The 25,416-nt window shown below is 42.6% G+C and overlaps 1 protein-coding gene across 2 annotated transcripts in view; it reads right to left on the reverse strand.

The window, feature by feature from the left end:
• prkd3 (protein kinase D3) overlaps nt 1-25,416 on the reverse strand; it is a 66,196-nt gene that overhangs the window by 2,878 nt on the left and 37,902 nt on the right. For both annotated transcript variants that reach the window (XM_035412642.1, XM_035412650.1), the window contains 15 exons: nt 21,288-21,419; nt 20,232-20,380; nt 18,218-18,410; nt 17,498-17,575; nt 17,055-17,259; nt 14,454-14,577; nt 12,842-12,919; nt 6,984-7,260; nt 4,866-4,918; nt 4,277-4,349; nt 2,923-3,029; nt 2,524-2,685; nt 2,021-2,119; nt 1,294-1,561; nt 222-307 (listed from right to left, as the gene is read on the reverse strand). In XM_035412642.1, coding sequence (XP_035268533.1) covers nt 222-307; nt 1,294-1,561; nt 2,021-2,119; nt 2,524-2,685; nt 2,923-3,029; nt 4,277-4,349; nt 4,866-4,918; nt 6,984-7,260; nt 12,842-12,919; nt 14,454-14,577; nt 17,055-17,259; nt 17,498-17,575; nt 18,218-18,410; nt 20,232-20,380; nt 21,288-21,419 — 2,084 coding nt within the window. The remainder of the gene's footprint in view (nt 1-221; nt 308-1,293; nt 1,562-2,020; nt 2,120-2,523; nt 2,686-2,922; nt 3,030-4,276; nt 4,350-4,865; nt 4,919-6,983; nt 7,261-12,841; nt 12,920-14,453; nt 14,578-17,054; nt 17,260-17,497; nt 17,576-18,217; nt 18,411-20,231; nt 20,381-21,287; nt 21,420-25,416) is intronic.

A 25,416-nucleotide genomic window follows, 5' to 3' on the forward strand; every position in this document is an offset into this window, starting at 1 on the left:
CTATCAAATCTTCCGCTTTTACTGAGCACCTTGTGTTCCTGTTTTGTAATTGTGAAGTGAACCTGACATGAAATCTCAAGTGCTCCAGTGAACAGTCCAACTTCATAACAAGGGGTATGCACAGTATTTAAGGTTTACAATTCTATGGTCTTCCAATTGGGACATATGTCCTTTAATTAGTCGTAAGAAAATGCAAATGATCGACATCGTAGTGCGTTTACCTGTAGCCATGGGTGGCTCAGGGACTTGTCTACACTGTACCGTTTCCTCATCTTCACTTGAAGAAGGTTGTTTATCAGATCCGTAGCTGTGGGAGGAGGAGAACAAAACCGAGAACAAAAAGTTCAATAGTTGTGCGGGAGCGCCGAAACAAAAAACAAGACTGCAGGAGAAGGACAATGTGGACTTTGTGCTTCGTGCAGCAAAAGAACACCTCCTTTTACTCAATAAGGAAAAATTTGTGTTCGACCTTGACGTCACTCATAAGTCAAGCACGCAAGCAAGACGCTGTGAAATGGTTCACTTAAGATCAGGAGTTGATCCACATTCTTGTCCAATTTGTCAAATGAATACATTTGTTTTTGGGGCTGTGCAGTTAAGATAAGGAGCATGTGACTGGATTCGAAACTCATGTGAAATGCACCCAAAGGCGTCAGAGGCAGAAATCTGAAGGCTGTAGTCTCCCAAGATGCACAGGTGGACAGTGTGTTAGAAGCTGTTGGGCCACTTCAACTGAGGCTGGACTGAGAACCTGCGTTTGAGTCATCTCACTGAACTGAAACTGAACTTCTCAAAGCATCATAAACGCATCACACCTTGTCAAATCTGCAATACCCACACATCACCTTAAGATTTAATCGCTAAATGGAAATTCTTTGTGTGTGTCTGGGCATGGCTGAAGTTGAGCGGTAGGAACATACACATTATGGGTTCAGACGGCACAGAGATTTAATTTTATACTTTGCTTTTATCGGAAATGAACACCACTACGTTTCGGAGGACAAGTAGTCTTGAATTTTAAAAGCTCGAATATGCATTTTGTTCACTTTTGTCCCCAGGTACTTTTTAAGCCTATACACCATGTTTCTTCTGCTCTCTCAAGTTACTGCTGGTTCACCTGCTGGTAAAGTGTTGGCACTCTGATGTATTCGCCTGTGAGCCAGTGACTATTATATTCCCTACAGATCATACAGTACTATATTGCATCATTGGGAGGAGCTAAAGCTAATTAGGAGCTACCTAATTTACCCCTGGTGGGAAACTGAATGCAGCCATGCCCATCACCCCGCTTACCCTCCCCGGAAATCTCCTTCCAGGGCGTGGGGGGGTACATGAAAGCCGCGTTCTGGATCTGGTCGTTGATGTCCTCGTCCTCGTTGAAGGGGAAAGTGCCGCTCAGGCTGACGTAGACGATGACGCCCACGGACCACATGTCCAGCGAGCGGTTGTAGCCCTTGCTCCGCAGGACCTCGGGGGCCAGGTAGGCCGGGGTGCCCACCACCGAGCGGCGGAACGACTTCTCGCCGATGATGCGGGCGAAGCCAAAGTCACACAGCTTCACCTGACGGTGAGCATGAGGGGAAAAAACGTATGAATATCACAGAGTATAAGCTCTGGATGCTAGTCTCCCAAAAGAAGCCATTGCGTATATTGTGTGTGCTGATACAGCCTTGAAACAGTATGTGAGTTTTATTTCTTAAAAAGTAGTTTAACAGTTGTTTCACTTGAAACGGAACCAAGTTAAATAAATTATTTGTGTGGAGAGACTTTTTTTGTTAGTTTTGTAACTCTACCCACCTCAAAACCCCAATCCCCAAAAAACTGGTTTTAAGAAAGACACACAATTATGCATTAAGATAAAAGAAAGGAATAAAGAACTTTGACAGTCCCACTCGTATAGTCTTTTTGACAATTGTATTTTATCTGTCAGTAACTTCAGCCTAACTCCAGTCCTATCCCCAACATTCATTGTGACGGATAGCTGTCAAACCTTGGGTAGTACTTGGGTAGACTCTCTTACCTGAGGAAAAGGTTCAGCGGAGGCCAGCAAGACGTTCTCTGGCTTCAGGTCGCAGTGGACAATGTTCTTGAAATGCAAGTGTCTCAACGCCACCAGGATCTGAGACAATAAAAATACAAAGAACTGTGATAACGTACATAGAGTATTTATGGTAAAACGCATCTTGTTCTCCCTTGTAAAAGAGAATTCTGAAAAGAATTTTGTGTAGGGCACCAATTCAGTTTTTCTTCCCAAGTACAATTATTTTGTTATTCACAGCGAGTTCTAGTACGTACAAACACCAGTCTAAAGTAAAGTAGCAACAACACAAATGAAAAATAGTTATTGCAAAAAAAAAATAACAACAACAAAAAAAACAACACTGTAACAAGCACTGTTAGGCGAAAGTGCCAATATTTTGGTACAGGCCATCAAACCCTTGCCTGGGCCAGTCCTGCTATGCCCCTAGCCTAGTGAAAGTGGGTAGGTATAAGCAGCGTGTTGCTGCCCATAGAAAGGCATACCTGAGTAACCAGGAACTTGGTGATGCGCTCAGGGAGTTTGCTCTTCTCACTGGACAGGATCATTTCCAGCATGTCTCCGTGGAGCTTCTCCATGACGACAAACACCCTCTCGGGGGTCTCAAACATGCACTCCAAGTTGACTATACCAGGGTGGTGCAGGTTCTGTGAGGAAGGGAAACAATGACCCACAGAGATTAGGTCCCATCCTCATCACAGTGATGATCCCACTATGATGACACCACAGGCATAACTCCATAATGATGACCTCACAGAAATTTACATTGAAGACCCTACCAGACTGACCCCAGAGCAATGCCTCTACCAAAGTTGACCCCTCCCAAAGTGAGGACATATAGGAACCCATGGTCACCATAGGTACAGTGGCGAGCATTCTCTTACCTGAAGGATGGCCACCTCATTCCTCAGCTGGCTCTCTTGCTTTGTGGGGAACCTCATTTTGTCGATCACTTTGATGGCAACATCCCTCCCTGTTTTCCTGTGCTTCCCTTCAAACAGAAAAGAAACACACAACTTAATATTAAATGCAGCCACATATATTTATACCACGGCTTGGATAACTACTCAGTTCTGATTGACTGGTGCCCCATTGGTATATATCCTTCACACTTGTAATAATTATAAGCTCCGCATTAATACACCCAAATATCACAGCTATATGAACAAGGATGTTACTAAACCATAAGAACTTTTGAGTGTTTCAAAGTACATCTGTTGACCTGCTTTGCTATAGAAATGTCGCATTTGATTATGTTACATCAACTGATTGCAGAAGTCCCAACTGGTTTCTACATAGAAAAATAGAATAGCATGCTATGTAATACCTAGCTAGTGCTTGGTTTTTGCTAACTTGCAGTATGAATCAAACTTCTGTGTCAAACTCAGTCCGTACCCAGAGGTTCACAAAGTTGGATAGCTAGTGAGTGTTCATTATTTAAGTAATCTAGCTACCCAGTGCGAGCTAGATGTGAAAATGTCTTTAGGCAGCTAGTTCAAATTAATTCATAATAGCTAACAAATATTAGCACTACTTTTTCCATATCTTGCCATTGGCGGCTCATTTTAAGTAATCTTGACTCAAGATAAGTCTTTCATTCAGAATGAATCTCTGCTTCCCCACTCTGCACACACACACACACACACACACACACACATATATAAAAAGAGAAAACAGATCGAATAAATTACACGGGACTAAATGAAACGCAGAATCAAACATCTGTCTCTGTAATCCAAATTACACAAAGCAAGCAGTTCACCTTGCCTTGGTCCATAGCACCATAAGAACATGCACAATGCGTAACTGCCAACAGGAAACAATTGAGCACCAGTCATTAGCCTCCTACCCACCACTGCTACCATTGTTAATACTGTCCAACAGCACATTCTGGTTGGCTGTACTCCCAATGACTATGTATTTATGATTTTATGATGTTATATTTTCACCGGTCGGAAGCAGTGAAATCATTTATGAATTTTCCAAACGTGGCTGCTGAAAAAAACTGTCAAATGTTTCTTTGTCACTGAGCTCAGCCACAGATGATTATGATTTCATAATCACAATTTAGATACTACATTTTTATTATAACTGAATACACTGGTTTGTATGTTCGCAGAAGAGTATTAAGGAACTTGAACCTGTTGACAGATGCACAATACGGTAGAATGGAGGGAAAAGGTATTTCAAACAGTCTGCGACAGCCATGTGAAGACAGAGAGGAACGCAGCAACGTACCGCCATACACAATCCCAAACTGCCCCGATCCCAAGACTTCATCTGCAAATATCTGGTAGATGGAGCTGACGTCCTGCAAAAAAAACAAAAAAAACATGCTTCCTAATCTTTTTATTACTACAACAATAACAACAATAGCAGATACAACTACTGAAACTGCTTGTTTTTTTTGTAGATTCATTGTTTAACTGTTATTTTTGAGGGCGCTTGTAACACAGAATTCCAACGTACCTACTGCATACTGTACATATCACATGGCAGTTAGCACTGGTTTGTCTCAGTCTACAGTGTTTTTAAAAAATCAGCAGCACTCATAAAAATGAACATCACTGGCTCACTGCTGCAAATATCTGACAGAAGCTTCACACTGTATGTCCCAACAAATACAAATAGTAAACCCCAAAACTGGGAACTTTCACCCGCTGGTAAAACTCCACCACTGGTGGCGAATCCCAACCTCCAACTTCCATATTTTGTTACTCGTACAATATGCGAACTCAGCAGATAGAATAGAGAAGTGTAAGAAAAGGACGTTGCAAACAGTTCTGGGAAGCTGCTGTAGCACTGGTGAAAAAGACACCACACTCACCACATTCTCCTGTATCTGGCAGTTAGACACAGATATGCTGATAGACAACTCTTCTGGAGGGGAGCAAAAAGAAGAAATGGGTTTAGCATTTGTCTGAGATATGTGAGACATTATTCCTACATTCTATACAATGAAGTTTAAAAGCATTAAAGCAGGAAAAGCTAATAGCAGAGCTTGTGTCTGCACCTCAGTTCACAGCGGAGTTTCTGTTTACACCCCCCCGACTGGAAATTTTACAACAGTTTCTTTCTGTGTTGTGTCTGGCTGAAAATTCCATCAAATCAAGTTAAGAAAAATGTATCTGTAACGCTGTAGAAAAAGGTCATATGAATTGGCATTAAATAATGTAGTTGTTAACATGAATTAATGATGTACAATTACATTAATTAAGCATGTCATTTAAGTCATTAATAAATACATTAACTAATGTATTAGTTACATGATTATTTATACATTAGCAAACATAGGATACACTTATAATTAGTTAACCATTAACAAACACATTAACTGTTTTTTTAATCCCAATATGATTTGGCATTAACTACTGTCAATATTATCATGAATTAACAATGTACAAATACATTTACAAAGATGTACAGATTAACTTTTCAGTAGCTAGTAGTTAACAACTACATTAGTTAATGCTAATTCACGTGACCTTATTGTAAAGTGTTACCAATGTAGAGTATGTACCCATGAACAAAATAAGTACATCAATTACTACAAGAAGTGGCAGAAGCCACTGCCATGCGGCTGGGCCTATGCTTTAAGTGTATCATAACTTTACGTGCAGTAATATGAAGAGAGATGTGTGAAAATTGCGTAGTGTCAGTGCCTTACTGAAACCAAAATCTTATTGAAGCGCAAAACCCTGTGAAACCTAATGTGGAACCACGAAGTCGCACGCCGGTTTCATCGAAATACGATAAAAACTGCGGCGTAGTCGTGACAATGACGCTGCAAGTCGCCGTAGTAATACGGTGGCGTTTCGAAGCTGCTCCCAGTGATTTAAACGGGGTGGGGGGGGAGAGGACGAGCTCATCTGTTTCGCTTTACCCTAATCTGGCATCTGGCAATCTGCTTTCAGAGCGCTCGGGCCTGAGGTCAGACCCCCGCCATTATTGTCTGTGCTTTCTTGATTCACTCTTTTTCCTGTACTCCAGTTTTATCTGAGGACTAAAGCAGATTCCAGTGCTGTGGAGAGCCTTTGAGTGAACTTACGATGATGATAATAATAATTAACCTAAAAAAACCTGCATGATCTAATTTTGCTTTAAAATGTTAATTTAAAAAACATTCAATAAAGAAGTGCTGGCACAAAAAATAAATAAAAATAATGATAATATATGATTGCTTCGGGTAAAAAGCACAGCCCTTCACAATTCAACAAATGCAACAGGCATATCAGAAGAGCTAGCAGCGCTGAGGCTGTCCAATAGAAAGAACCCTGCTTTGTTTCGTCAGGTATCGGACATATTCAGAAACACGATGTGGACGAGAAGTGCCCGGCCAGCTAGGGCTACCCCCCCGCAGCTCCTTGAAGCTGGGGCCCCCACCAGCAGTAGCCAATCAGGGCTAGGAAGGGAAGAAGGGGAAGCAATCTGCTTCATGTGCACCTTCTGCAAAACGGTCACCAATGGTGACAAACAGTCAAAGTTCATTAAAAAACCAGCCTGTCTCTGTGACACAGACACAGCAAGAGAAAGTGAAGCATGACTTTATGATGTCACAATGCAGACCATGTTTCTATTTGTAGTGTAACAATCAAGGTTTTTCAAGGACCTACAAGGACAAATTTTGTTTGAAGAATAATCTTACATGTTTTTTAATAGTGTGGGACATGTACAAACCAAGCACCTTCAAGCATTCTTTTGAAAGGCAAAGCATTTTCACAACCTGTTACCCAGTTCCACAATGATCATAACAAATCACAGCCTTTTCCTTTACATGCATGCTAGCCGGTCTATGGGATTTTCACTATGCTACTTTAAGGTCCCTATATTCTACAAAACCAGGACACATGCATACCAATAGGACTCTTTACATCTATGCCACGCTACCTTAAGATTGCAGTGTCCAGTGCGAGGGGAGTTTTTTTTGATCGGAAAAGGTACTCACTGTGGTCTTTGGCCTGCCCGGCAGCCGTGCAGACGCTGGGCTGGGGGGTGACGGGCATCAGCGCCTGCCGGATGGCTTTCTCCCAGCCCTGGGCCACCTCCAGGCCCACTCCGGACGCGGCCAGCGCCGGGTTGGCGCAGCTGGCCGCATGGTTCTCGCCCACGTAGTAGACCATGGTGTCGGTGATGATCTCGAAGCAGTGCGGGTTGCTGCCCTGGGGCAGGCTGGCGAAATCCCGGGCCAGCTCCACCTGGAGGATCTCCGAGAGCGGGATCTCCTGCGCCGGCGAGACGGAGGAGCCAATCAGAGTCCTCCAGGACGGTCACCCTTTACTTATCCCCCACCCCCCCCCCCCCCCCCCACCCCCCGAGTCAACACGCACACTGGTCTCGCTTAACACCTCCTCCTACACCCTCTCCTCCAACCCCCTTTTCTTCAGCTGCCAGCAGGATCCTGTACGGGGCAGTGGTCGTGCGCTACTAAAATGTAGCTCGCAGGGTAGCCTGGCAGACTTTAAAATCGCGCCCCTCTCCTGCAGCTGCACGGTCGCGAAACTGCTAAAAAAAAAAAAAAAAAAGGTTTGAAAGGGAGGCGGCCACCTCCTGACCAATGGGAGCTCGGCTCGGCCCGCTCAGGGCTCCCCCGCACTCCACTAGCGCCGAATGAAGCGCCTGTGGTTTTTTTAATGCTGGGCGCACCATGTGACCGAGCGCTCCGAAGATTAAAGGCCTCCGTTGATTAGAAGGCAGGGCGCAAAGATTTCAGTCTGGGCACGAGCCAGGCAGGCAGCCAGAGAGACACAGCGACTACTGTTCCGGGGTGGCCGCTGGCCGGGAGCGGGCGAGAGACACCGAGCGGAGTCCCCCCGCCGAGCCCCCCGCCCCCGCGGAGAGGCAGCGAAACCGCAAGTACGGGGCCTTAACTTCAAAAGCAGGACGGCTCCGCGACTTCCAAATGTAGAGATGACAGTAATGCCGGGAGACGCTTTGCATGCCACACTGCTGCTGCTGCTGCCGGCCAGAACAGATGAAAGGAGGAGAGAGAGAAACAGAAATGAAAGCCACGCACCCGTGGCTTTTGAGACAGCTGTGGGTAGAGGGGGGAGGGTGCAGGGGGGAGTGGGGGGGGGGGGGGGGGGGGAGGGGGGGGGGGCGGGTAGTCAAACGGCATCGCTGCGAACACGACGCGACTGAATATTACGCCAACAATATTCTGGTGCAGAAAAGCAAACAGAGAGCCGTTCAGAGAAAACAAACGAAAAACGCGACGACCAAATCGCGAGAACTGCAGCAGCAGGCGAAAAAGAAGTAAAATTACAGACGCCCAGCCCCGTCAAGTTGCTTCCCCTTTCTCTCTTGGACTAAGCTCAGCAGCAGGACGATAGTAAATGTTCCTATAACAAATGCTCGTAAACACACCCTGGTGTCTCGATTGCGGTGGCGAAGGAGTAATTTCTTTTAACCTTGGTTCCCTGTGCTGGGAAACAAAAAGGATCTGATGTCACCACCGGAGAAGAGTTCCCTGACTATGCAGAAAGTAACAGTGCACCATAACACAACTCCTCTACTTCTCTAATAAAAAGTTTCAGTGAAACTGTGTGGTCAAGACATTGAAAGAGCGAGTGGAAACAGTCGTGCACGTTTCACAATAAAGACAAGGGCGGTTTTCACGCATGTTTTGGATCCATTGCGTGTGCTTTGCTGTTATCTAATTCTTATGAATATGAATATAAAAAAATCATCATCAGGGTCCTATACCGTTAAATGTTATGTTAGTACTGCATACTTACAGATGCAATTACACCTGTAGTTATTAGGCCCGAGGGTAATTTTCTGAGAGCCATTTGAGAGAGTGTATATGTTCAGTTTACATTCATTATGACTTTATCTATGCGTTTAACACACTTTACTAAAAACGAGAACTGCTGAACTAATGCGGTGAAACTCCCAAAGGGAGCTCTTAGTACGGGAAACCACCATTAGAAAACACCACACAACACATATCAGTCAGACTGGACAAATGCGTGCAATAAAAAAGAATATACCCAACCAAAAAAAATAGGAAAGATTTATTGAAAGACAGTGAAAGTTATGAGCATTTAAAAAAATTCTAAATACAATTTCTACAATAGCTACACAGAGACCAGGTTTTAGGGGATACCCGTAGTGATACAAATAGAAGACGGAGAGGGATAAAGCTATACTTGTTATGTCTTAAGTAACTGTTTAATGATTATAGCACCTGCACAAACACACACACACACACACACACACTTACAATGCATGTAAATAAGGTAAAACAGTCTCGAAGTCCACGCCCAATACACACAAGCTCCATTTCTCAGTTCTCTGGATTCTCTGGACACATTCTGGGGAGGTGACAAGCACACACTCCCACTGCACATTCACCACACTTCACCACATTTGGAAGCTGTTACACAGAAGGAACAAGGCGGCCATTTTTAAGCCTATTTTGTAAATCAGCCTATTGGGCTCCTGTGGGATGCTAACAACCCTCTCAATGAGAGCCGTTGGTAGGGAAATTGCAAGTTCCATTCTGCTTTGTTTAAAAAAGTTTATTTTTCAAAAGACATTGTGTACTGTACGTATGCTCCAAAGCATCTATCACTTCAGCTGAATTGCTTGAACTGAAATGTATTTTAAAAACTACACTTCAATGTAGACTTCACAACTTCAAATGTGGTTCTGCAGCCAGATGTCCTGAGGAACAATTACCATATTAATCCCACGCAAAGAAAGCCTCAAAAAAAAATTGAAATGCCACCATCCTTCAACAGACCACTAACTGACTGATAGGCCCAGTCATGCCAGGATGTTATACCACTAGATGGCTTCATAGAAAGGTCATGCTCCCTGACTGGGTTTTGGTTTTGCTCTTAGTTTCTTCCAAACTGAATATGTTCAAGTCAAGTCAAGTCACTTTTACTTGCATAGCACATTTAAAAACAACAGGAGTTGCGCCAAAGTGCTTTCCAGTCACTACAATACAACACAACAAACCACAACAAAATTGCATCACAACACATGTATTAACAATACACATAATAAAATAAAAGTAATAAGGAATAAGAAGATAAAAGTACAGGATAAAATCAATTTAAGAAAGACTGGATAAGACCAACAACAGATTAAAAATGCAGTGAGAGGATGTTAAAAATAATGAAATAAATTAAGAGTGGAGAAAACCGTAGGGCAACCTCAAACTGCACTAAAAGCAAGAGAAAAAAGGTGGGTCTTTAAATGTGATTTAAAATGATCAATGGTGGGACAGGACTTAATGTGGGACGGGAGATTGTTCCAGAGCCTGGGGGCAGCAACTGAAAAAGCCCGATCCCCTTTAGTTTTAAGACGTGAGTGGGGGACTAAGAGGAGTTGTTTTGCGGATGACCTAAGTGACCTGGAAGCAGAATATGGAGTCAGTAGATTGGTGATGTACTGTGGAGCTATTTAGGGCTTTAAAAACAAATAGATTTTAAAATTTTAAAATCAATTCTATATTTCACCGGTAGCCAATGCAAAAGAGCAAGAGCCGGAGTAATATGTTGCCTTTTCTTTGTTCCAGTTAAGAGCCTAGCAGCTGCGTTCTGAACCATTTGCAGTCGAGACAGAGTGGAATGGGTCAACCCCATATACAGGGAATTACAGTAATCCAGCCGAGAGGTGATAAAAGCATGGATAACTGTTTCCAGGTCCTTATGAGATAAAAACGGCTTTAACTTGGCTATGGTTTTAAGAAGATAAAAACTGCCCTTCACAACACTACTGACTTGTCTGTTAAAACTCAAAGACGTGTCCAAGAAGACACCAAGATTTTTAACTACAATTTGCACATTTTTAGACAGGGGACCAAGCACATTGCTTAGGCTAGTGACAGAGCTAGTAGGGCCAAATATAAGTACTTCCGTTTTGTTATCATTTAGTTGTATGGAATATGATCCCACCATCCCCATTGTATAGAATATGATCCCACCATTAATCAGGAATATGCTCTTTGTAAATTGCAGTATTTCAAGTGTCTAAAGGCTTTGGACAATTAGGGAACACATTGCCCTTCTCATGGTCAGTGTCTGTATGTCTAACTGCCATTGATGATATGAAGCATCTTTTACACAATCTATTCCTGAAATATTTCCTGAAAACTGTTTCTGTGAGTCAACCTATAGGTAGTTGTCACAACTGGGTCTATCTATGGTTTTGCAGAAATTGTCTACAATCCAATAAGATGCTATAGGAAATCTCCTGTAAGAAGCCTCCCTTCACCACTATTTTTGTGTACCACCAACAAATAGCCACCAACAAAGTTGTGAGGACTGTGAATTCCAGGAGATAACTTTTTTAATTATTCCAACAGTCATTTCAAACAAATAACGATATCTCTGGCCATAAACACCACAAATAAGTCACAGATAATAATGAGAGAAATTAATAAAGTGCGTGAGTGTTCATGTTTGTCCCAGTTACAGGTTTGACGTGTTCAGTTGCAGTCTGCCTCCTAGGGTTGTCCAAACTCGGTGTCGGCGGTTCTCTGAGCGTTCGGTGACTAACACGGCTTCTGCACCGAGACAGACACGCAAACGCGGTCACGTCTCATTGTGGTCATCGGTAGCTTCTCCAGCACCCACGCCGTCGCCACGAGACGCTTTCCTCCCTCTGCAAAAAACCGCCGGGTTCGGTACAATATCTGCCCTGTCTGGATGCTGATCCAGTCTCTACGCTGCCAAGGCAGGAATTACAGAACAGCCCACGGTGCGTAACATGCAGACCATCCCGTGGTAGGCTGCATGTATAATAGGCGTTTTCAGTACGAATAAACAATTTGACAAATACTGTACATGAATTATTGAAGGCACACTTTAGCCAGTCAAGTAAGCGGGGAAACGTTCAGAGAAGCTGAACTTTGTGACACCATTAACGATTGCAGCGTCATAAAACTATTGGGTTCTCTCACCGCACATCACAGTGTACGTGTTCTGCAAGAATGAAATGACACAAAAACAACAACATTTGAGCCAATGAGAATAAAACTGTAAATCAATGGGATTCCTTAAAAAGATTTCCAGTGGAACTCCTAAAAAATTGGGGGGATACACAGAAGAAGGTTGGCCATATGTAAAAGTGAGTCACCCCACCCACAGGAAACGCTAGTAACGACTGCAACACTGTTTACCCAACAAAACACCTGGGAATTTTCAGAGACCAGCGAGCCTCCAGAATGACTGTTTCTGGTAGCAACTTAAAAGTTTCACAGGGGAGCTCGTGAAACCAACAAACATGGCGGGGGATTTCTTTCAGTTTCAAAATGCATTGCATCACCCGTGGGCTCAACGCGTTAAAAGCCCACTCCTGATTTTCAGTTTCTGAGCTGTGGGCGTTTAATTAAGATGACCTTCTTACGCGCGTCTGTTTCAAACACTTTATTTCGTCGTCGTCTGTCTAAAAGCTAGCAACCGCTAGCTACACAAAACATAAGAAAAGCAGTATTGCAGAAAAACTATTTACTGTCCACTTGGTATAAAAGCGACAAAAGTGGCCAGGTGTGGTGATAGCAGGTGTTTCAGCCTTGCGAGGCTTTGATCAGTGCGAGCAGGCGGGAGTCACAAGCACTCATACAACCATACAAAATATGGCTCCATCAACATCAAACAATAGAAGTAGAGTTGCACAATGGCCATTGTTTTTGTACACTCAGCTATATTATACCTAATACGAGGCACAAAGCAAAAATGGGTTTGAAGAAGTGTGTATGCAGAGTATCATCAGTCTAAAACTGAAAAATAAAATTATCCGAATTGTAAAAAAAAAAAGAACTCTTTCACTCTTTTTCCTTTTTTCTCTTACCTTGTAGTACTTGGCTGCAGTGTCGTTCTGAAATAGGGTCAAGCTTTTGCTGTCCAGCCTCCAGTAATGTCTCTTTCTCTGACAAGGCAAAAGAAGTTCCCTCCGTCATACAGATGAACTACCACCTCGTTTATTTACATACCAAGAGCAAGTTCCAGCACTTTTTTTAGCCTATACAGTCAGATATTTTACTGAAGCAATTCAGGTTAAGCACATTTCTCAAGTGTATAATAGCAGAGTCCCATTTGGGATTTGTAACCTGTAACTACAGAGTTACGAGAGCAGTTAGATTTTTTACATTGTCTCACCTACATGCTGAGTAGTGACTGTAGCTTTCTTAAGTCACCACTAGACTAGGAGGTCACATTCCAATAAAAACATGCACCGATAAAAAAAAAATTGTTTTTTTTCTTCCCAAAAACTACAAACAAAAACAAGCCAAACTATATGTTCAATACCTGCGTGCAATGCAGTGGAAATACTGTGCCCCCTCCCACCTGTCGAGCTCCACTCTTGTGCTTTCCCCTGCTCCAACTTTATTCTAAGCACCAAACATTTCATATAATAACACTAGAGGGAGGCATATCTTGAAACAAGATAATTATGTGATATTATCAACATTAAAAAAACACCATAATAATAATAATCAAAACATAATTTCATGAACAGCTCCTACTTTCTGCCCCATAATTATCCATGGCATGCAGCAGGCAACTATTTCAAATTATGCATAAGATTATGCATAAGGACTGCAAATACTATCAGAAGTCCAGCAATGAATGCATGCATTTTCATAAAGAAAGTTCAATACTCAATGTCATTTATCTTTTTTCTGCCTTATTGTTCTTCATCCGGATTGAGCACGGGCTAAACGAACCACTACAGTGACTTACAGTAAGTCATAATTTCCATATGATGCAACCACAATTTCCCTCATTTGTCTGAAGCCTTTTCATGTCATTGAAGGTGCATTCAGAATGCGAGTGCTATCTGTCCAGAAGACAGATTCCTGTAACGGAATTTCTGTCTTGATCATTCCTTCTACACGTGCAAGAACCACTGCAGCCAGCCACAGTCTAGGAATGGTCAGTTGTTTCAGAGGAGCGACTCTTCGTTTGCCCATTATGAATGACTGGAGACTGCAGGTTTAAAATAGAGAGCTGGGCCAAACAGGAAGCTGTTGTTTGTACGTGTTTATTTTCCATGTTTATTTGGCTATTTAACTGAGTTAACACAACAGTGCATGTTTGTTCATCTGACTGCGTGAACAAGTCAACAAAGTCTGGTCTCCAGTGCATCATTCTGTAGTTTTGCGGTAATACCCAATGACCCTCTGGAAAAACTAATTTGTAAATAATTTCCAGCAATCACATCTGAAAGTGCAGTGAACATCTAACTGAGAACGCCACTACAGAATAGTAAATAAACTGATTTCGCTAAGTTGTTCACCTTCTTCATAAACGGACATGAATATCGCAAATGGCGTCAAGCCAAGGAGAGAGCAGTCAGCACAATACCAGCTTTTATAACAAGCATTTCATCACATTGCATATTCATTTTCGGAAAAAGAAGCATCCATTAGTCAGCCGAAAATATTGCATCCAGCTCTTACCAGGTTGTCCCTACTGGTGTAGTGCACCATCCATCCCTCCCGCACCATGGTAGAGCTCCTCCTCTTAGTCTGCTTGATGGACTGTACTACTCGCATCAGGGGGATGTTAGTGCTGGTGGAGGGACTGGACACAGGCACGCACACACACACACAAACACACACACATGCATATACTGTTAAGATATTTTGCATACTGAACACACATTCAAATACAGTACACACCTTCTATGTAGTCCATCTTACAGCACTTTAAACTAGACAGGGCCCACAAAAATGATTAAACCACTGGTGAAGATGAGAAGGAAGGCAAAAATATAAAATAAACAATACAGGTAGAAAGCAAAATTGCATTCTCAAAAAATTGTATTGGAAATTATATTCTAATACAATAGCTCAGAGAAAATATTTTGTTTAACAAGTAATGCTTTTCTCCAAAAAGATAAGTCACAATTATTATCTTTGAAATAAAATCCACAAAATAACAAATCCGCATTAACATAATACTGATACTTTTTAAGTTCATCTCATGCTTGACCTATATTCTGGTCTCCCAGAGTTTCCTGTTTCACTGGTGTATTAAAATGAGGTAACTCATATGAAATTCACGCATCATCCATCACCACGGGAAAAAGAAGTCTCAGAAGAAACAAGAGAAAGCGCTGTTGAATTTAACAAGTCAGGAGATGGTCACAAAGATACAATTTTCCACTATTAGGTCAGTAATTAAGATGTTTATAACCAATGCAACATTAGTAAACTCGCCTGTATGAGGGGAAGCAAGTGAATTATGCCACCTAACACATTGAGGTAGATGGTTTGGGAGGCAAACAAAGATGCAAAGACCACAACTGCAGATCTACAAATCTTGGCAGCATCTTTTGGACACAAAGTTTCCAAATCTCCAATCAGACACCAGCTCCATGCCAACAGACTTTTTGGAAGGGTTGCCAGAAAAAAAAAGCTTCTCTTGAGGGAAATCAACCAAAATAAACGTCTGGAGTTTGCTAAACGGCACTGGGATTTTCCAAAAGAACTGGGTGTTATCGTCAGATGAGACATAAATTGAGCTTTTTGTCACACACACCAGTGGTGGTTTTGGCATTGTAAGAAGGACACTTATGTTGAAAAGCAAGTATTGTCTACAGTGAAACACTGACATGGATCTTTGGTGTTTTGGGATTGGTTTGCATCTACTCCTCCAGGGACTCCTTTTGAGGTCAATGGAATCCAGAAATCAAGTACGAAGACATTTCGACCAAAAACCCGATTCACTCCGCCAGTAAGCTGAAACTTAGCGCAAACTGATTTTCAGCAAGTCAGTGATCCCAAGCATACCTCAAAATCCACTAAGAAATGGTTAAATGACTACAAAATGACTGTTTGGCCTTCAACAGACATCTTAGTGTCCAGACTTCAACAAGATCGAGCATTTCTTGCTTCAATTGGAGAAAGCAGTCCACAAGTGCAAACCAGAGGATACATAGAATATTGAAAGATTCTGTATGGAGGAGATTCTGCATGTTCACCAATCTCAAAACATTCCAGACGACTCAGTAGTGTTATCCTTTCAAACAGAAGGTGCACAAATTACTGAAAACAAGTGACAATATGCGTAGCTTGTGACTACTTGTGTAACGTTTTTGAAAAAAAAAATATATATATTTTGAGAAAATACTTCTTTGGTGATTCCACTAAATCATTATTAAAGTAGAATATTTTTGATGTGGATGAGGATTGAAATATAGCTGCATACTTGTATTATTTATTGTACGCAGTCTTTTTATTGTATATAAGGGTGTAAACAATTTTAGAGAGCAATGTATAAACAGCAGTCAGACACACAAACTTGTACTGTAAAGGCACACGCATGAAATCAAACACATCTGCATGCACTCAAACTCATGCACACACAGACTTTCATGCTCATAAGCTGTCATGCTTTCATGGTAATGAGTTTGTAAAAAGATGAGTAGCATTCCTAAATGGAAGTTTTGCGAGGGTGATAAAGTGAAGTTAACAACGGTAACATATAACTTACTAAGTGGAGCCTTGCAGACAACAAAAAAACAAAACCAAAAACTGGGACACATGTATATTATGTTTATTGAAACATGGACGAAAAACAAACACATTTTGCCAGTCACAATATCATCACTGGTCTCTGTGTATAAAGTCCCAACTCTTTGTTTGTGTTGGTGAGAGCAAGCCCCACTTCCCATACGTAGATACACATGCATCTCATTATCTACACACATATACACACACAACACACAGAAAACACACAATCGTAATGCCACACAATACAGCCTTCTTTCACTTATACACACAAAAACTTTCTAGACAAATCTGCCCCGTTCTGTGAAAAGCAAAAACCAAACCTGGACACAAGATGAAGTCACTAAATTAGAACACGGAAGCAGACATGTAGACACAGACAGAGATAAAGACACACCCAGACACAGAGACAGAGGCCGAGATTGAGATGCGGTGTAGACACAGACACACATAGCCAACAGTTAAGACAGGGAAAATGGGGAGGGTAATGGACTATGGCTACGAGCCTCTAATGCTGACCCTGCGTCAGACACTGCTGTGAGCTACCTGATGGTTTTTCCGGCCTCCTCATCCTTCTCCCCGTCCAGGTAGGGCGGCTCCAGATCGGGCGGGTCCATGAAGAAGATCTTGCCCTCGGCGGGGGACGGGACCTCGGAGTCGTCCAGGCCCCGCCCGCCCTCGCCCTCGCTAGTTCCGTCGCTATTGTCCACCTCCATGGTGGTGTCCGAGTCCGGACCCGGGCTCGCTGGCTCTGCAGGCGAGGAATACAGAGATAGACAGATAAGTGTAATGGGGAAATCAATAGATGGAGTCTGTAAATAATGGATAGATGATAGAGGATTGATGATAGATGACAGATTACATATGATACCTCATAAACAGACAGATAGATAGAGATTAAGCTTGAATGTAAAGTAAGTCCTTCCATGATAACGTCTCTCCAAATGTTAAATGAGAACATACATTTCAATGAATAACAAAGCCCTTACCTCCATTGAAGACCACCTCACCAAGGCAGTCTCTTGGTACCTTTGACGCACATCGTTTGTGGCAATTAAATTTACAATCTGAAAAGAAAAAAGTATTAAAGAATTATAAACTTTTTTAAAATAGACACTGAAGAAGCAATCAATGGCCATGTCTACATTAGCTTAGCATGATATGCAGGAGCCTACTTCAGCATATCATGCTAAGCTAACATAGCCATAGCCAGTGATTGCTTCTTTGTTGTCTTTTTGAAGTGCTGCTTGCACATGATGTATCATTACTAGCCTTGTGGGATATGGCACTCAATTTATATCTATACTTGCGTTAAGCATAGTCTCAACAATAGAGGGTTGTTTCAAATGCGTTACACCATTTTTTATTTCTGGACTGGTGTTCATCTAACTTTATTTTTTTTGCATAATGCTGTTAGTGAGTCAGGATGAGAACATTTGTAAAATAAATAAATGTATATCTAAAAGGGACAATTGTGCAACCCTATTCCCAAGAGAAATTCCTATTGATAAAGAAAAGATAAGTCAATCGTCATTTCAGATAACAGCATTAGGTGCACTTATGCAACAGTTTCATCATTGCATTCAGTTACAAGAGCACATCTGTGCAAGGTCCCTAGTAACTGGCCTGGGTGACCTCTATACAGCAAATGTGGTGTAACTCTATCAGCAGTGAGAGATCGTATTCGAGGGTGGGGCGAGGGACCCTACCTTTACACTGCATGCCCTGCCTGAACAGGCCCTTCAGCAGGCGCTTGCAGTACTGGCAGATGGTGGGACGGGTGTAGGTGTGCACGGCGAAGGTGTGGGGCACCTTGACCCGCCCCAGCACCATCTTCTCCATCCAGATGGGCCGGCCGCTCCAGGACGGGACCCGCTTCCCGGCATCCTGGTGAGAGCGTTGCTAAGGAGACCAGCGGGACAGTCAGAGAGCAAGACAGGACCGTGGTCATAAGGGGGCTGGTAGTAAGACCATGGAACAGAACCACGGTCAAAAGGGGACTGGCAGTAAGACTATGGGATAGAGTCACAGTCATATTGGGGTTGGTAGTAAGACAATGGGATAGAATCACAGTCATATTGGGGTTGGTAGTAAGACAATGGGATAGAACCACAGTCATACTGGGGTTGGTAGTAAGACAATGGGATAGAACCACAGTCATATTGGGGTTGGCAGTAAGACAATGGGATAGAACCACAGTCATATTGGGACTGGCAGTAGGACTATGGGATAGAATCACAGTCATATTGGGGCTGGTAGTAAGACTATCGGACAGAACCACAGTGGTAAGGGGACCGGATGTAAGACAATGGGATAGAACCACAGTCATATTGGGGCTGGTAGTAAGACTATCGTACAGAACCACAGTGGTAAGGGGACTGGATGTAAGACCATGGGATAGAACCACAGTCATATTGGGGCTGGCAAGGAAAGACAAAATCACATTCACCAAGTGATAGACAGAGGGAGACAGAGACAGGGGAACAGGCCATTGATAGACCATGTCAATTAAAGCAGATATTACTCTGACGCATCGTGCTTTACTGAACCGTTCTAACCTTTCATACTCCAGAAATTGTATCTCAAAGCTGGACGCAGAAGCAGAACTGGGCTTGAAATAAACTCATTTGACTGACTGCATTTTCATTGCCAGCCCGTAAAACATGAACACAAGATAGAACATCTCACCCAGGGTTTGTGTTTGGAGCTTATGCAAAGGCTGTTGTGTAAACCTTGACTGGTTGCCAGAAACAGTTTCTGAAAATCAACCGTCTTTATCTGTCCAGCAATTCACGAGATGCAAGAAGAGATTTGCCTGAACAAAAACGACCATTAATACATTAAGATGTGAGCCCAATAAAAAGTCATGGGGAAATTTCTTAACTGCCTGCCTTAGGGGGTTTATCTGTTGAATGATTCAGATAATTAACCAGCGGAATGGACAGAACAGACTGAGAAGCAGTTCGCAAATACAACGGATGCATTTTGTTGGTAAAAGGCTCTATTTAAGGACACAATGTTTTAGATGAATAAATTCATTACAATTAGCTGTGGTTCGGCCTCTGTAAAGGAAACAAATTTAGATCCAAAGACTTTGGCCTACCCCGAACATTCCCCCCGGAAAATCTTGCGGCACGCCAGGAAGACAAGAAGCCTCTCATTTCTCATTCTTTTTTATTCATACTTGGCTCATTTTTTTTTGTAATTCCTTGCATTTCCCTTGTTAAAACTTTTTTTTCATTATTAATTTTCCTATCGTTCATTTCAGTTCATTCATGTCTAAACTTTCATTCGTTTTATCATTTCTCATTTTTCTTATTTTCATCCTTACTGCATTCTTTTCACATATCTTGTTCTGCTTTTCACAATTTCACAGAAATCTGATTCTCTATATTACCTTTTTAAAAAATAAAATGCCAACAAAGACAACACAAGCAAGCCCCGCACCGAATTCTAAAGGTGCTCCTTTTCACAAATGGGGTCTGTCAGCATTGGACTTGAATAAAACCATAAAATATGGATTTCCACTTTAGACAAAAGCGAAAGATAACCTTCCAGCTTAATTTTGCCATAATTTGACACTCATGACCCCCATGACCCTGACAGAGGCACGACACACAGAGGGAGGACCTTCTAGTGGAATCTGATAACAGGAGAGGTTTGCTCCAGGCCAAAGGAATGATTCAAATAAATTTGAAAAACAAAACAGAAGCCCCCCCCAACCTCTTCCGGGGCCGGGGCTTGCTCGACGGGGGCCGGGCGTGGGGCGGACAGCCCCGGCAGCGACACGTTGGACAGGCGCCTCTTCCGCACCCCGCTGCAGTTGTTGGGGATCTTGAAGGCGCATCGCTTGTGGTAGTTCAGCCCGCAACCTGTGGAGACACTCGGGTTATGTCCACGCAGGATTGGGGGCCACAAGCAAAACAGCATGCAATGGTAAGGGTTCGCTAAGACTTAGCAACTGGGCCTGTCTGCTAAGAAAAGTGACGTATTTGTAAGAAAGTGTTGGAACAACAGGCCAGGCAACAAGTTATTTATTCGTAGGGAATCTGCATATTAAACCAAGCTGGTATCTGGTGTTGTAGAATGAGCTTCATAAACATGACCCAAGGTCCTTTTCCATAAGCCTGACCGAATTGGACACTTATTTATGAGCAATACACTCTAATCCAGGATCGTGTTTGTGGGCACTTTCTACTAATGGTGATTTAAGCGCTCTCTAAAATACAGTAACAATCAAACCTGGTAAGTGGTATGACTGGTAATGGATCCATATACAGTAGTGTAATTGATTGAAAAACAAAAGTACCTAAAAATAGCCCTGAAGCCCCTGTTCTTTTTTCTTTTTTTTGGGCATATGGAAAATGAGTTACAGTCACCAACTGCCATTCTCCCACCATGTTTGGAAAAGAACGAGTTTGTGGGTCTCTTCATCTGCTTAGTTCCGACTGACTCCATTAGGTCGCCACTCATAACTTTGACTCCACATAACAAAAGCCTCACAGCCTTGCATGCCAGGCTTACACTTCTTGGCTATAAGCCTGGTGAAGGCAGCGCAGTTCACAGCATTAAACAGAGTGAATTCCGCCCTCACACTGCGAATAGCTTATCACGGACACAGCGGCCTTTATAAAAACAGAGCGCAAAGGCTGAATCTCATAATATTTGGGATTTTTTTTTTGATGTGATGTACGCACTGCTGCAGGGAAGCACTTTTCACAAGCTTCAGTTTTCCACATTTCGAGGTTGCGTGTCGAGCGTCCGTGGAGAACCTCGTACCTTCACATTTGAGGCCCTGTCGAACCAGCCCCCACAGCATCTCGCCGCAGTAGTCGCAGAAGGTGGGGGCCTTGTAGGAGTGCACGTAAAGGGCATGGGGCCGGATTTGGAAATCCTCGACGGTGGCAAGAGCTGAAATTCAGAAGGACATCAGTGAAAAAAGGCAAAAAGCAATGCCCTCATAAAAATAAGGATTGGACTTAATGGGATGTTCTGTTTTAAGCTGCAGACAAAATATTTTGTGCCCCATAAAGAATGCTCTCCTGTCCTATATGCTGTGCTTTTGGTAATTCCAAATTCAGGCTTATAAAATATTAGTGAGTGTCACAAATGTAGTCAAACTGTGAAATATTAACAATGTAATGCATAAACTACGATGATATGACATGAAAATTCCACGTAACTTCAAAACCAATTCAGGTATTCTCCCCAAATTTTGTGAGATGTTAAAGGATGACACCCAACATCAGCACAGTGACTTGGGGAAAGATATGCCTTTTTTTGCTACTATAAACCAGCTATGCATAGGGCTGGGCAGTATACCTTACTCCGGCATGAATTCACGCAATGCTGTGCGGTTTTGCCAAACCCATGGTAAGGACCAGGCCCCAGCACTGGAGTCATAACCAGGCCCGGCTGTAGGCCAGATGGAGCTCTGCCCAACCGACTCCACCGCACCTCCTCGAACACCACCAGCAGGCCACGCTCACAAAAAAGGCCAAGTGACACAGGGTGTGACACTGTGGTGTGAAAGCGCTTCCAGGAAAAACCTATGTCTAAATCCCACCGACATAAAACATAAGCTGCCAACTATCCACTCAGCACAATAATGACAAGGCAGCCCATGTCGCAACTGCATAAATCATACATCTAACGCATTTTATGACATCATCAACCCTCTTCCCTCTCGGAACAGACAACACTGAGGAGTCTACTGAGGAGCTGCATACCAGTTGTATTGGTAATAATCCTTCCGACAATATAGTAATGTTTATTAAACTGTTCACAGCGTATCACTGAAAGCAGCACCCAAGTGTGGAATACACTAACAATAACTGAGGCGCGGACAGAAGAGTGTGCCTGAGGACTTAGGTCATGGAAATTAACGTGTCACAAGCTAGACAGTCAACTTTGCCATTTGAAAATTCCAGAATGAATGCATTTATGTTTTTTTTTAATACATACCTTAAAAACATTCAAATGTTTTTGATGAATTTGAAGGTTTGAGATATTTGAGATTTTTAATGCATAGTACTTAATTGAATTGACATATCTATGCAAGGATGAAGAAGGAACTAACAAGATACACATTATAATTTAAGTCAATAGACAACAATGTATGCTAGCTGTAAACAGATGGGCATGCACTGAAATTGAATGACTGTAGATGAATATTCAAGCAGTGTGATCATTACTTAAAACAATGATCTTAAGATCTACAGTCGCTTGAAAGCTAGCTATCTATCTATGTCTACTTGTTGGTCATCTAAAAAATGTGACAGCATTAACAAATGCATTACTGTAAGTAATTCAATCCAGAAGGTAATTTCCTGGACAAATGGTAGACTTCATAAATATGCATGACAGGCACCATGTAGAATGGAGGTAGTGTTATATAACACAAAACTGACTTGTCATATCATGTTTGACTTCAGAAAAATACTTGACTGCCTAGTCATTGCTAATTAATTATTCTAAATAATATATGACTAATTCAGTTGATGAGCAAAACAATTCACAGCTCACTTGTAACACGTTTGGAAAAAACATCCCACGGATTGCCATTCAAACCGGACCGTGTCTTCCCCTGCATAATGTTGTAGTTTGCAAGACTAGAAATTCCAGGAATTTTTGAAGTTGGGACCCTTATAGTCCTATTTCTCTTTGAAGTATTTAAAGATCCACTTTACAGCTTTACACACAGGCAGACTAAAGGTACAGGAATACCCTGCAGACTACTACTGTTCCCCTCAGCCTTCAGCCAGGAAGATTTTATAGTTTAAACCCACTTTTAAGAGCGCCCTCAAAGTCGTCATGAGCTCAACTCAGAATCAAACTATGTCCCCACTGCTGTTGAGTTTTACATGTTGCATGTGTTTTACATGTTACAAAGTCATTCTCAAAGGTTGCATGTCCTGAAGGGAGGGACGTCGATTAAGGCCAGCAATTAAAAAAAAAAAATCCCCCATACAGTACCTGCAAGCCACCCCCAGTCAGAAAGAGAGCAGGCTTTCTCAGCCCAAATCCTCACCTCCCTCCCTTTTTTCATTTAAGAGCGTGAAATGAGGATACCGAGATACCAGAATGACAGATTCCGAGTATAAAAATCCTCTGGCAACCCGCCGTTTTCCTAAAAACCCTCCCACCCCCTCACAGACTCTGCTCTTCCTCTGTGCTTCTCCTTCGCAGACTCATAAATGGGATGTTAGGGCACTGGGGAGAACCAAACACGCCTTTAAACAACAGGTTTTCTTAAATAAATGTATCTGTGGTTTGCACTAATGTCCGTATGCTGTCTGTATGTTATTTGTTATGATGACAAACCAGTTCGCCCTCTGGGAGTGATAAAGCACGCTCTACTTTAGCCTTGAATGATCAGCTTTCGCGTAAATAAAGAGCAGCGCGCATCCAAGCAGAGTACGGCCTCACAGCAGACCCAAGGTCCATCCCGCCGGCCGTTCGCGAGATGGCCGCTGCTGACCCACCTCCATCTCCAGACGGAAAGCCAGTCGCCACACGCTTCTGCTTTTCCAACTCGGTAATATTTCTTGAAATCCCCCTTTCGATCAACTCCCATACAAACTCATCTGAAATCTGCCCTGCGGGCTTCTTTAAAAACTCCCCCCACATTGGGGGATAAAATCCACCGATATAAAACCTGCTGAAAAGGCCCCTGCTCATGCTCGTGGCAGCTGGCAAGCGGCGGCAAAAAAGCTTTACGACACATGCTGGAGAGGCATGGGTGGGGAAAAGAAGTTAAAGTTAAAGCACAGCGCCGTTACCCAGGCCGGTCCAAGAAGAGAATCGGCTCTCAGGCTGCAGGCTGTGGACATAACAAATCCTTGGGGTTCCGGGTGGCCTGGAGATAATGGATTGCTTCTGTCTCCCCGCATTTCACCTTCCGGAAACCTCTTTTGCAGACACAGGCGGCGAGTCAGACATACCTCTGACAGCAACGTGGCGAATAAAAGCGGGAGATGTAGGGCTTTACTGTTCCACAATCCCAAATATTACTTCAACAAAGACAGGGAGTATTAAATCACATAGAAAGAGCTGACTGAAAAGCCAGACTACTTTGAAACACGAGATAACTCTCAGAGCCTTAAAAGAAAAGTGCCCAGCTTTGCTCTTCTTTGATTAGAAAAACTGTCATCATCACAAAAGACAACATACAAAATAAATAAATGCGCACGTTAGCTTTTCCTGTACGGTTGATGCGCAAGTGATCACAGAGTAAAACACAGACAGCTTATGTTCAACATAGCTCTGTATGGCTCTGTTCACTCTAATGAAAGAGTCTGAATGACAGCAGGCAAGGGATCTCTCATTGCCAAGCGAATGAGGGGGTAGGTTCATTGACTTACAGGGACTGGTTCGGAATTGTGCATGGGGATACTTCATACATATCGTACAGGCTCTCATTTAATATTTTAGTGGTATGAGAGATCACAGTCTGAGCCTGTCCTGAGTGCAAGTTTCACCAGCAGAGGTCACTGTTTTCCACAAACACGTTCCAGTCACTAATGTCACATAACTTCTCAAACCGCAATCTTCTTTTATTCATTAGGGAAACAAACTCAGGCAAGAACATGCTTACAGCTGCCGTGCTATTTTTCTATCCCTCAACCTTTGCTATTAAGAATGCTGTAAACCAGGAATGATAAGCTCTATCAGTATGCCAAGTAAAGTTAATCAGAGTCATGCCATGCTATAAAATTTACATATATGACTGATACACCTCACACTACCATGTGCTCTAAGCAAAATCAAGCTTTCTGTGAGCTACAGTCTACTGTGGTGTCAGAATTGGGAATATTTTCTATACATATTTCCTGGATAACATATACGACCATAAACCATATACTAGACTAGTATATATGACTAGACATTTTTCAGTTTGCAGGATGAC

Source organism: Anguilla anguilla, chromosome 1, assembly GCF_013347855.1.
Source record: "Anguilla anguilla isolate fAngAng1 chromosome 1, fAngAng1.pri, whole genome shotgun sequence".
Classification (NCBI taxonomy): Eukaryota; Metazoa; Chordata; class Actinopteri; order Anguilliformes; family Anguillidae; genus Anguilla; species Anguilla anguilla.